General features: G+C 53.0%; 1 protein-coding gene across 2 annotated transcripts in view; it reads right to left on the bottom strand.

Moving 5' to 3' along the window:
* Rrp1b (ribosomal RNA processing 1B) overlaps positions 1 to 11,742 on the bottom strand; it is a 15,844-nt gene extending 4,102 nt beyond the window's left edge. Inside the window, exons 1-11 of one of the 2 annotated variants that reach the window (XM_010636521.2) lie at positions 11,660 to 11,742; positions 10,188 to 10,245; positions 9,029 to 9,114; positions 8,251 to 8,312; positions 7,731 to 7,860; positions 6,751 to 6,815; positions 6,190 to 6,362; positions 4,346 to 4,440; positions 3,546 to 3,643; positions 1,754 to 1,773; positions 673 to 798 (exon numbers count right to left, since the gene is read on the bottom strand). In XM_010636521.2, coding sequence (XP_010634823.1) covers positions 673 to 798; positions 1,754 to 1,773; positions 3,546 to 3,643; positions 4,346 to 4,440; positions 6,190 to 6,362; positions 6,751 to 6,815; positions 7,731 to 7,860; positions 8,251 to 8,312; positions 9,029 to 9,114; positions 10,188 to 10,245; positions 11,660 to 11,689 — 943 coding nt within the window. In that variant the 5' untranslated portion in view covers positions 11,690 to 11,742. Of the gene's footprint in view, positions 1 to 672; positions 799 to 1,753; positions 1,774 to 3,545; positions 3,644 to 4,345; positions 4,441 to 6,189; positions 6,363 to 6,750; positions 6,816 to 7,730; positions 7,861 to 8,250; positions 8,313 to 9,028; positions 9,302 to 10,187; positions 10,246 to 11,659 lie in introns of those variants that run through there. The other variant, XM_019209356.2, reaches the window with a different exon arrangement.

The raw sequence follows: 11,742 nt of genomic DNA, 5'->3' as shown, positions 1-11,742 counted from the left end.
ACACACACACACACACACACACACACACACACACACACACACACACACACACACACACACACACACACTGATGAAGAGGCTCCCGACTCCGGGGGTCTTGCTCCAACCCTGAGTCAGCACCCGGTTCGGGATTGTTACCGCACAGGCTCAGAGCCCCTGGTCCCTGGGTTCTGCGGCTTCTACTATCAGAAAAGTTCTGACCTCCTCAACATGCCAGGTGCAGGCACAGCACGTTCCTTCCCTGTGACCGAGACTGGAAACCGCCCTTTTTTAATGTCCACGTCAGCGGAAAGGGACCGAGGCAGCCAGGTTTCCAGTAACTTTCAGGCCATGTCAAAGCCACAGATCCAGGGCATTACTGAGACCCGTGCCCTGAGGCTGCGGTGAAGACCCTGCAAGAGCAGGCTGCTTAGCATTCGCAAGGCCTGGGGTCTGATCCCCAGCACCGGAAAACAACAACGAAAGACAAAAACAAGTCCAAACCAACAAAACAGCAAAACCATTCCCAAGGGCAGCGTATGCCAATCACAGTTCCACAGAAAGTTCAGTTTTCTGTACTTCTCAGCTACTGAAAACGAACTTTTTACTGCCGGTGACTCACAAGGACCTGAGCTCAGAGCCCCTCAGTACTGTGCCTTCTTCCCAGACCCCGGCTGACAGCCTGCAGCTCACCTTCCTCTGTCTCTGGCTCAGCTGGCTCCAAAGGTTTCTTTCTTTTTTTCTTCTGCCTTCCTTGGCTCAGGCCGTCATTTTCATCAGCAGAAACATCCTCAGAGAAAACAAGGGCAGATGCACCGCCTGCGGGGGGCCAGCACCACACATCAGCCCACCACGGCCAGGAGTCGGTCCTCACTCAGCCCTGGGGTGAGATTTCCACCCAACTGTTTCCCGGCCTGGCCAGATGCTGGTGATGGAGAATCGCACGCTTAAAACTGGATTCCTCAACCCAGCGAGGCATGGGTTACAAACCATGGCCGACAGACTGACCCCTCTGCAACTCAGCCCTGGCTCGCAGTCCTGCCCCCAACTCCAAGTGCCCAGCAAGGGGCAGAGGACCGGCTGTCAACTTGCTCACATGTAACTGAGCTTAGCAGATCTTTGTTTCGGTTTTGGACTGGGAATTGAGCCCGGGGCCTTCACACTGGGCTACAGTCCAGCTTTTTGTCCAAACTGGGCTCAAACTTATGCTCCTCCCACCTCAGCTCCCACAGTGCTGGGATTACAGGCGTGCAGCACCACACCCAGTTCATCTGATCTTTCTAAGGAAAAATCTGATTTCTCAGAGTTCTCTTCATTTGCTTTTATGATTATGTTTTTCTGAGGACCAACTGCTGTAAAGCCAGGCACACACTTGTAATCCTAGCACTCTGAGGGGCCGGGGCCCAGCTCAGGCAATTTAGTGGGACCCTATTTTAAAGTGAAAAAAGAAAAGCGCTGGGTATGTGGCTCAGAGGGAAGTTTCTGGATTTTTACTTCTCAGTAGCACACACACATGCGTGCACAAAGCAATCTTCCCTGCCCAATAAAATGTACCCAATAAAAAACCCAAACAGAACATTGCACTACCCGTGAAGAGAGCAGCCGGCCCTGGCCCCAGCGTTCCCGGGGCTCAGGATGGAGAGCTGGAGCCCGCAGGGGCCTGCACTCGGGCACCTCCCACAGGCTGCAGCCCCAGGAGACCTGGTCAGCAAGGGACCTTCAACCGAGCTGCCTCCAGGGGGCAGCATCTGAATCACACTCTGACCCTCCTCACCTTCAGAGAGGTCTTGGAACCTGGAAAAGAGAACAAAGGGCACCGGAGTCCATAGAGAAACCTCCTTTCCGTCTTCCACACAAAGGCGCCAGGCCCAGCGGCACCCAGCCCTGCCTTCCACTGTGACATCAGGCATCCCCATGTCACCAGTTCTCTTCCTTCTGCAGCACGGAAGGCGGGTGCCGGTGGACACCAGGGAGGGCCCAGGAGGAGGCCGCTCCATCACCACCCGCAGGGCCCTGGAGTGCATGCAAAGTAAGACCCTGAGAAGCTCGCTCAGTGATCGCCTCCCTTGTTTCTGAAGGCAGCGAGGCTGAGACCTCCCTTAGACGTGCCAGTGCCAGTGCCCGTACCTGCCAGCGGGCAGCAGGGTGAGGCCAGGCACGGGAAGGCAGCTGGGTCCAGCTCGGATGGTGGCAGCCTCTGCCCACTACTGCCCTCCTCCGGGCCTGCAACCACCCAGCTGAGCTGGGAGAGGAGCCGGGCATAGCAGCACATGCCTATCGTCCAGCACTGTGGGAGGCTGAAGCAGATGGATCACAAGTTTGTGCCCAGCCTGGGCAGATTATCGAGACCCTGTCTCAAAATAAAAAAATGAGGGGTGGGGATGGAGCTCAGTGAGAAGGGCCGGGGTTCAGTCCCCAGGACACACACACACACACATACACACACACACACACACACACAGAAGAAACAGAGAAGCTACCTTCTGGGGTCTTCTTGGCCTGAATGATACACAGCAGTGCCCACACAAAGAGTTGGGCAAGACAGCTGGTGCTCCCCATGAGCCACAGCAGCCACAGCGCTTGAGTGAACCCAGGTCACCACGCATCCCCGCAGCTGGAGATGTCGGCACTGACTTCCGCGCTAACTGACCCTTTGGGCATAAATGCTCGCTCAGAGGCCAGAGCCAGGGAACATGCCACCCATCTCAGCAGACTGGCACATCGCCCGGGCTGTCACTTGTGGGCAGTAACAGGATTCTCTCTACGTCACATACAACAGCCGGGAAACGAACATGACAGCAGTGGAACAGAACCAGAGGAGCAGGGGAAGCTGTTCTGATTAATCCTGTTTATGTACATGTTACTCCACTGTGAACAAAGCAATCAAGGAATGCTGGTGGGAATGCAGACTAGGACAACCACCATGGAAGTCAGCGTCGAGACTCCTCCCAACACTGGCATTCCAGAGTCCCCATGATCCAGCTGGTCCTGCCTCGGTACCGTTAAAGACACCACGTGACAGTGATCCACGCACACCCACGTCCAGAGCAGCACAACTCACAACAGCTAAAGCCTGGACATGGCCTACACGTCCATCAAGAGTGGAATGGATAAAGAAAGCGTGGTGTTTACACACCACGGGTACTACTCTGCCACAAAGCAGGACCAACTGGAGTCATGTGTAGGAGCGTGGATACACCTCAAGACCAATCAGGCTAAGTGAAATAAATGCGACACAGAAAGTCATGTTGCATGATTTCTCTTACACGAGAAACCCCAAGTATAAACACGTTAAGCAGCAAAATAAAAATGTACGAAACTGGAAAATAGACCCTATTACAAATGGGAAGGGACCGAGAGGCGGAGGGAGGGGACGGAAGAAGAGTGGAGATGAGGTCTGTACGTTCACAGCGCCCCACAGGGAGGCAAGCACTATGTGCTGCAAACACGGACGCATAAAAACAAACGCTTTCTAAAGGCAGTGAGGAAAAAAGATAAAAAGGTAAGCAGAGAGCGGGGCCTACCCCAGGACACACGCAAAGGGACCCTCGCAGCGGACCGCTTACCTCCTGATGAGCTTGCAGAGGCGCTTCCGGTTGAAGGGAGGGGTGTTTTTCCTGCTGGTCACTTCCAGGAGTCGGTCGGCAACCGCCTTGTAGTCAAACTGGGAAGAGCGGAGGCACGTAAGCCGGCAGCTCTGCTGCCCCGCAGGACGAGAGACCCTGGGCGCAGGGCGTAAGCTCTGCTCTGAAACACCAGGCTGTGACTCCCAGGAGGGGCGTGAGGCCAGGAGCCCCCCTCCCCTCCATTCGGGAGCAATACACGCTGCACAATCTGTCTAGATGCGTTTCTTTTCCCATAGATTTCCAAACCATACTTGGTAACACAGGAACCCTTCTTACTTCCAAGTGCTGCACCATAAAATGTGTAACAGATCTCGGCAGCTCAAAATTCAAAAGACTCGTGTCTTTCAAAATTCTACCCCATTTTTTAAAAAAAGCTGTTTTTTCTTTTCTGTTTTTTGCAGTACTAGGGCTCAAACCCAGGGCCTTTCCAGAAAGCTACATCCCCAACCTTTCTTACTTTTTACTTTGGGACAGGGTCTCAGTAAATTGCTAAGTTGCCCAGACTGGACCGGAACTTGTAATCCTCCCGCCTCAGCCACCCAGAGTGCTGGGATCACAGGTGTGCACCACCACACCAGGTGTCCAATAAGCTCATTCTCAGAAAGGTGACATCAGTGATGAAAGGGATTACAAAGGACTTACACCTCAGGCTCTGCAGCTTCGTTGGCTCTGACCCAATTCTCCAGTGGGGCCACCCCTGCCCCAAATCTCTATTCTATAAACAGCAACAACCGCCCCACCTGGAGAAGCCGCCCCATGTCCTCGAGGGTTCCACAGCCATGTCTCTCTCTGTCACCACTGATCCCATCTCTCCTGGATTGGCATTTGCCCAGCGCTGTCAAAACACACCCAGAGACAAAATCCTTGGCATGGGAGGTATACAGCAATGGCCGCTTCCACAACTAACCAGGCGCCTTTCGGCCTTCAAAGGGAGGCCCTGCACCAGCAGTCACGGCCCCGAGGCGCTCTGGCAGCTCAGAGTTCGCTGGGAGAAAGCAGGCACATGTCTGTGTTTGCTATCACAGCCCCCCACCTTAGGTGTCCCCGCCACACGCCGTGTCTTCTCAGTGGCGCTTGGACTCCAGAGGTGGGTCAGGACCACGCGGAGGGCAGAAACCTGGGAGCCAGGCCCCGAGAGCCAGGCAGCTCAGGCCACGGTGAGACCTGCTCGGCCTTAATGGAGACACCCCCGAGACCAGGAGCGTTTGTGGATTTAGGAGCTCTTGGCATTTTAGACATCTGCAGACTTTACAGCTGAGCATCCTTTACCCAAAAGGTGACACACTCCAAAATCAAGAACTTTGAGTGTTACGTTGAGCTCAGAAAGTTCCAAATTTTGAATTAGCGATGCTTAACCCGTGCCAGGACACTATCTTCTCACAAGGCTGCCCAGGAAGCACCCAGAATCCTGCTATCCATAACTGACATTTTGGTCTATTCTGTCTTTTCTTTGAGGGATTTGCTGTTTTGTTTCTTTTTGATACCGGGGATTGAACTCGGGTCCTTGAGCTTGTGAGGCAGGCGGTGGCACCACTGAGCTAAATCCCCGGCCCTGTTTTGTTTCTTTTTTAATCAAACTTAGGGCCTTGCGCTTGCCAAGCAGGCATGGCACCAGAGTTACATCCCCAGCCCGGCATTTTGGTATATTATTCCACATTACTTAAAAAAAATTTTTTTAACTTGACTTTTTTGAGACAGGGTCTAGCCATGTAGTCCAGGCTGGCCTGAAGCTAGCGATTCTCCTGCTTTAGCCTCCCAAGTGTTAGGATTACAGGTGTGCACCACCATGCCCTCCTGTCCTTCTGGATTTTTAAAGACATGGCTAAGCATCAGTCCCTTCTACACACTGTTTTGTGTCTTACTTTTAAAAGAAACAAGTTACTGAACTTCCTCTGCTCATTAGTTTTTAGAAACTGCTTCTCAGTAGATAGAAAACACTTCAGGAGGTAAATTCCGACCTGACCACCTCGCTTTGGGCACTGAGATACCACAAGCTCCTGGGGACAGAAAGCAACAGTGGGAGCAGTGTCAGCCCGTGGCAGGTGTTTAAATGCCAAAGGGAGAGAACCTTAAAGAAGCCAGGAAGGGAAGGAGAGCCAGGGAGGCGAGCACACCCCTAAGGACCACACAGTGTTGCATCAGGGGGCTCTTCCAGTGCCCATGTAGCAGGTGTGCACACAGCAACCCCGACATGACAGCAATGAGGGGATGCCCCGGAGGGCAGAGACACAGCGTGAACGAGCCCACATGCAGGGGTCTCGAGTCCCCCCAGAGCCCTAACAGGCACAGGTGCTCCACTACACCCCACTTCTACTCTCAGAAGGGGTCCTAGGCCAAGCCCCGCCCCTCAACAACTCCAGTCTGTGTGCAGTGTTCGCCTGATGAGGATTCACAAAAGGACATAGCCAAAGCAGAAATGGAGAGAAGAGTCAGGTATGGGGGCACACTGACAGCTACCTGGGAGGCTGAGGCAGGAGGGTTTTAAGATCAAGGCCATCTCGGACAACTTAGTGAGCCGGAGTCTCAAAATAAAAACAAACCAAAGACAAAAACAAACAAAAACCACTCAAAGGAACTGTCTTACCTGCTTTCTTTTTCACTGCTTTTTTGCTCAGTGTCTCATTCGCAGGAGTCTCTTCTCCAGAGAGGTCACCGTCAACCCCATTCTGTTCCTCCACTGCCTCTCCAGGTACAAAGGAAGACTGATCTGCGATGACTTCAAAAACACCCCTAGCTATGGTCTGCACCAGTGTGTGGCTGAGGGGAGAAGCACAGCAGGGAGAACGCCATTACCACGCTGATGGGGACCCAACTGAATGCACGCGGGCCGAGGGATGAGCAGCAGGGGGCACTGTGGCTGAGACTGCAGCGGGCCTGGGGTGTGGCAGTCGCACTGGTGGGCATCTGGAGCCCTCAGGATGTGTGCATGTGATCAACTGCCGATGCTGGATCCCCAGGCGCTGTGGAGAGGCTGCGGGGGTGGGGGGCAGGCGGAACCCTGGGAGTGGAAGGGTTGAATCAAGGCTCGCTTCAGATGTACATCAGCAGGAAGGAAGCACGGAGTCTCCACTCTGGGAACCCACCCGCTGCCTAGCACCGCCTCTCAGAGACCCCGGAAGAATCAAGCAGCAGTGCAGATACTTACTCCTTAGTCTTGGCAGCAATCGTGCAGAATGGGTCGATAAGCCTGAGGTTCTGATCTGCCAACAGCTGTGATCGTAGACACAACAGGAAACAATGAAAGGCAATGCCGTGCCCCGAGGAAGGAGCCGTGAGCATTTCTCCGAGGGCGAACCAGACGCAGACACACGCGTCACACAGACCCGGGCCCGCTTCGCCTGAACGCTGGGGCCTGGGCCAGGCTCAGGTGGGGGCTCCGCTCCAGCCACTGAGCTACCTGAGCCCGGTCAGGGCTGCCCTATAGCACAACTCACGGCCCTTCTGAGAGAACCTCTGTGTGGGCACCATCTCCAAGGACAACACCAGTGTTCTGGCTTTAATACAGAACATTTTAATAAAAAAGGGCTCACCACAGGGTATTTGTCAAAGAAGAAGTAAAAACAGTCCGTATCCTCAAATTCAGATCATTCGCCTTCTAAAAATGTACTTTTCCTTGTCAGCCTTTTATCTATGTTTAAATGTTTAAAAAAAAAAAAATTAAGTCTTTGTCTCATGCCTTCTGTACTGCTCCCGAAATACTTAATATATCCTGAGGCTTCTCTGCATTATGGAATTCTATACTGGGATATGTAGGTTGTATTCAACCGTCCTTTTTTCTCTTCTTAGAGACAGACTCTCCCCATGCTGACCAGGGTGGCCCCAAACTCCTGGGCTCAAGCAATCCTCCTGTCTCAGCCTCCTGAGATTACAGCTGCAGGTCGTTGTGCCTGGCTCAATTTTGTTTTCTAAGACTGTCACGTACATCCTTAGTATACTAACCCCTGTCCACATGTCCCTGTAGCTGCTTACATCACACCCCAGAGCGGAGGGCTGGGGGGCTGAACCCATTCACGCTGCTGCGTCACCGGTCTGAGTGCCAAAGGGCAGCGACGATTTGGCTATGACGATTCCCACAGCAGCTGTGACCCTGTCCCACGGTGGGCAGAACGTCCACCGGCTTCTCACCTCCGTCCCTCCAACTCTGGACAGTTCATCCAGGTAGATGTCAATGAAGTGGAACCTGACGTCATCAGGAGAATGACTCTCGGGACTCAGGAGCTCTGTCCTCAGGACGTCCAGGAACAGCTGGATGCAGCTGGAGGGAGACACACGCGGTCTTTTAACGACAGCGTGCCAGCTCCTCTCAGCTCCCCGAGACAGAACAGTGTCTAGTGCTTATCCTGCGTGACGCAAGGCCAAGAGTTTTATAGGAAGAAACGATCACTTACATCACTATAAAATGTCAGCTCGTCACATGGGTGTAATTATTTTATGCCCCTCTAATGGAAACTAATTAAGTCCTCTCTGAGTAAGAACCCATTTTGTAGTAGGCACAAAGCACCCTACAATTTCTTTTCCCCATGGTGCAAGGGATCAAAACCCGGGTCCCAGGCACACTAAGCAAGTGTGTTCCACCACTGAGCTGCACCTCCAGCCTTTACAAGTGCTCCAGCCCATCATATTTCCCAACAAGCAGTTTCCTAACCTTTCTCGCCAGCCGTTCTGCTTCAGAACTTCCAGGGACTGCCGCAGGACCAGGCGGATCAGCTAGACAGACAAGTTTTGTTAGAAAGGGAAAGGATGGGGCTGGGGATTTAGCTCAGTGGTGCCGCACGGTCCCAAGTTTGATCCCCAGTACCCAAAAACAAGAAAAGGAAAAGGAAGAAGAAGAAGAGCAGAGGGTGCCGCTGGGGACCACAGCCAGTGTCTCACACTAATTAGGCAAGCGCCCTGCCACCTGAGCTGCCCCTGCCTGGACAGAGATGTTAATCAGCCTGGATCCCCTCAGGGAAACGAGCTCTGTAAGTGTATTTAACCTCTAGGTCAGAAAGCATTCAGAGGGTCCCCAAACTCCTCCCCCACGGCTCAGAGCTGCAGCAGTGGCAGAGCCTTCAGCACACACCCGGCGCTGCCCACGACCGCTCGGCTTCGTACCGGCAAGCACTGCTTCACAAAAACTTACTTTTTTGGGTACTGGGTGAGGACTGAACCCAGTGCCTTCAAACTGAGCCAAATCCCCAGCCATTTCAAAAATTCTGAGATTGAGTTGCTAAGTTGCCCGGGCTGGGCTCAAACTTTCCAGCCCTCTGCCTCAGCCTCCCCACCCCACTGCAGTGCTGGGGATGGAACCCAGCACCTCATGCATGGTAGGCAAGGGTGCTACCACTGAGTACAACCGCGGCCCCCACTGGCCTTAAGACACAGCACCTGCTGTCTGCACGCGAGCTCTGCAGGGCCGCGCGGGCCAGGGCGCATCGCCTCACCGTGCGGTATTTGTCCAGGCGCAGCTCGTCTACCTCCTTCCATTCTCGATTCATAGTTTGCCAGAAGGTCCGAAGGAAGAGGTGTTCTGCAGAAAACCAGAGGCTCTGAAGGTGTGCCCTCCGCGTACGGTGTGACCAACAGCCAGAACACAGCAGACAGAGGCAGTCTGTACGCACTTCTCCCGAGAGCTCTCAGGCAGGTAGAACTGACCGATCAATCGTTGTCCTTGTCTTCACACAAGAGCACAGTAACAGGAAGCCACATGACGGCTCCTAACAGAACGCACCCAGGGATTTCTACGTATCCACTGCCAAACCAGGTTTCTATTAAAACCAAGATCCCGATTCACACCCCATCCTTTCCAATGCATCCACCCCAACAATCAACATAAAACCACTACAAAAAGAAAAAGAACATTAATCTTGATGAACACTTGTACAACTCATGCAGAAGCAGTTTTGTGCTGGCTACTGGGAGTCACGAAGGTGAGCTACAGTACAGACTACAGCACTTTTTCACTGAATTTCTTAATTCTGAATTTACTTTTTCTGCACAATTCTTACCACATGTAAACCTACCCTGCACATCCCACATAGAATTTTGGTCATTCCGAGTCAGCTAAGTTGGAGACCCACTGAAGCCTCCCCAAGTCACTGGGTTTTGTTCTGAGGAGCACCAAGCAGAACTATCAGCTCTGCCGTCTGTAATCAAAGCCTGCCTCAGAAATCCCCTTTTTGCCCCTTCACCTTTTCTTTCTGGTAGGAATTACTTTACAGTTTATTACTGGTGATGTCCTGTCAGCTGACTGAATGACTGATTGCCAGCACCGGGTCTAATCTTGGGGAGATGCACCCGGCATCAGGGATTACTGCACAGGCTGGCATACGAGCCCATGACTCTGAGTGCATTCCAGTGACGCAGACCCTGGAGACTCTGAGGACTGTCGACGCTCCACAAGGCACCTCCTCCCTGCTCTGAGACTCAGGATCTAGCATGCGATTAGAAACCAGAACAGCTCATCACGTGACATGCACAGTTATGGCACCGGCGGGCACCCTGGGAAGCGGAAACTGAAGGAAGAAGAAACCACACCGACTCGATTTCCTAGGCAAGTTAGTAGACCAATGAACAAGGAGTTGTGAAAGTGGCAGGACTTACGGGCTTCCGAGTTGTTAACAACATGGATGAGTTGGGAAATAGTGTTTGCCAGCTCCTCCTGCAAAGGTGGGTTGGGGAGAAACACAGGTTATCAAGGTCAGACTGCGATGCTGCTCCCTCCCGCCGGCGGGGAAGCCTGCACTCCGGTTCTGGCTGCTCTGCTGCTGGGGCTGTGACTCCATATCTGGGTTTCATCAAACAGGAAACTCCCAACTGAAAGTGCTGCTGTGCTTGCTCCAGGTGACGTGCCTCTGGGAAGGGCTGAGCCTTGTGGGTAAGAACACACTTCCACCCCACAGACAGTAGCTGCCAAGCTGTCACTAAGCTGAGTGTCAGTCACAGTCCCCCAGCAGAGAAGAGAAGACGCGGGACTTCCTCACTGCACTTGCCCATGGGATCAGGTCCTCTACCTGGTGTGGCCAGGGTGGGCAGAGGGCACAGGTTAGCCAGGACCTCCCGGGCTCTGCAATGGGCAAAAGTACCCTGTGATGGGCACTGAGACACAGCAGGCGCCGTGCGGGGAGCTCAGTGGCTGGGCCTACGCCGCAGAGAATGTCAATAAATGAGCTCTGCTCACGAGCCACCTGAGGACGAACCATGCTCGCGGGTGCGAACACATCTTCCTCACGCCTTAGATGAACCCCAGAGCGAACATGATGCCCCCGCTCCCTGGTTCTCTTCCTTCACTAACGCTGCTGATTGTGACTTCTCAGTGCAATCTGAGAATATCGTGCTCGGCTAGCCTACTCAAAATAGGTTCAGAAGAGGAAATACCACAGGCCACAACAAATTATTATTATTACATGGCATGGCAGACGGGGCAAGACGGCAGGAGAGGGAAGACGACCCACAGGAGGGCTTCTGCCACGGAGGTGTGCACACGCCACCAAGGCAGACCCACTTTCAGGTGTCACAACAAGGCTCTTAAGAAAGTGACAACCATTTTCTAAAATAGCTTTGGTGGCAGGGCTCAGCAGGTAGGGACCCAGGGTCACACACGCATTCTGGTAGCCAGTGTAGTTTCCGCCAAGCTCTACTGGTTAAACAGGCTTTCGCCACGAGGGCCTGGCTGCCTGCGCTGTAAAGACCCTAAAGGACAGTAAGGTGGCTGCTGTGCTTAACTGTGGCATGGGTGGGCCTGGAGCAGGGTCTAACACCGGACCACACCGCTGTCCATAAACAGTTAACCCAAGGCCTTAAAAACTTACCATGGAATGAATGGATGGGCCGTTAACAGAGAAATAATAAACCTATGATCGATCACATCCCATATTTATTTTCTTCCATTATATTAAAAATATATTAACCTAAAAGTGGGTGCTGTGTCCCTTTCTGTACAGAAAAGACAGAAAATGACTCCTTAGAGTGTTTATCTTCTACCTGTTTAGGTATGCTCTGCCAGGGGCCAACGACTAAGTCTCTTCTCTTCATCCATGGCAGAGACCCAGGAACATGACAAGGGGCTGTGTTACCTGCAGAAGGGGTTCGTCCTGCACCCACATGCAGTAGAAGAGTCCTTTCCAGATTTTTAGGAGTTCTTCTTGAGTGAAACCTC

The sequence above is a fragment of the Fukomys damarensis genome, unplaced genomic scaffold, assembly GCF_012274545.1.
Source record: "Fukomys damarensis isolate Sample0158 unplaced genomic scaffold, DMR_v1.0_HiC HiC_scaffold_24, whole genome shotgun sequence".
Classification (NCBI taxonomy): Eukaryota; Metazoa; Chordata; class Mammalia; order Rodentia; family Bathyergidae; genus Fukomys; species Fukomys damarensis.
The sequence above is the reverse complement of the archived record's forward strand: the minus strand, read 5'-3'. Positions and strand labels throughout refer to the sequence as shown.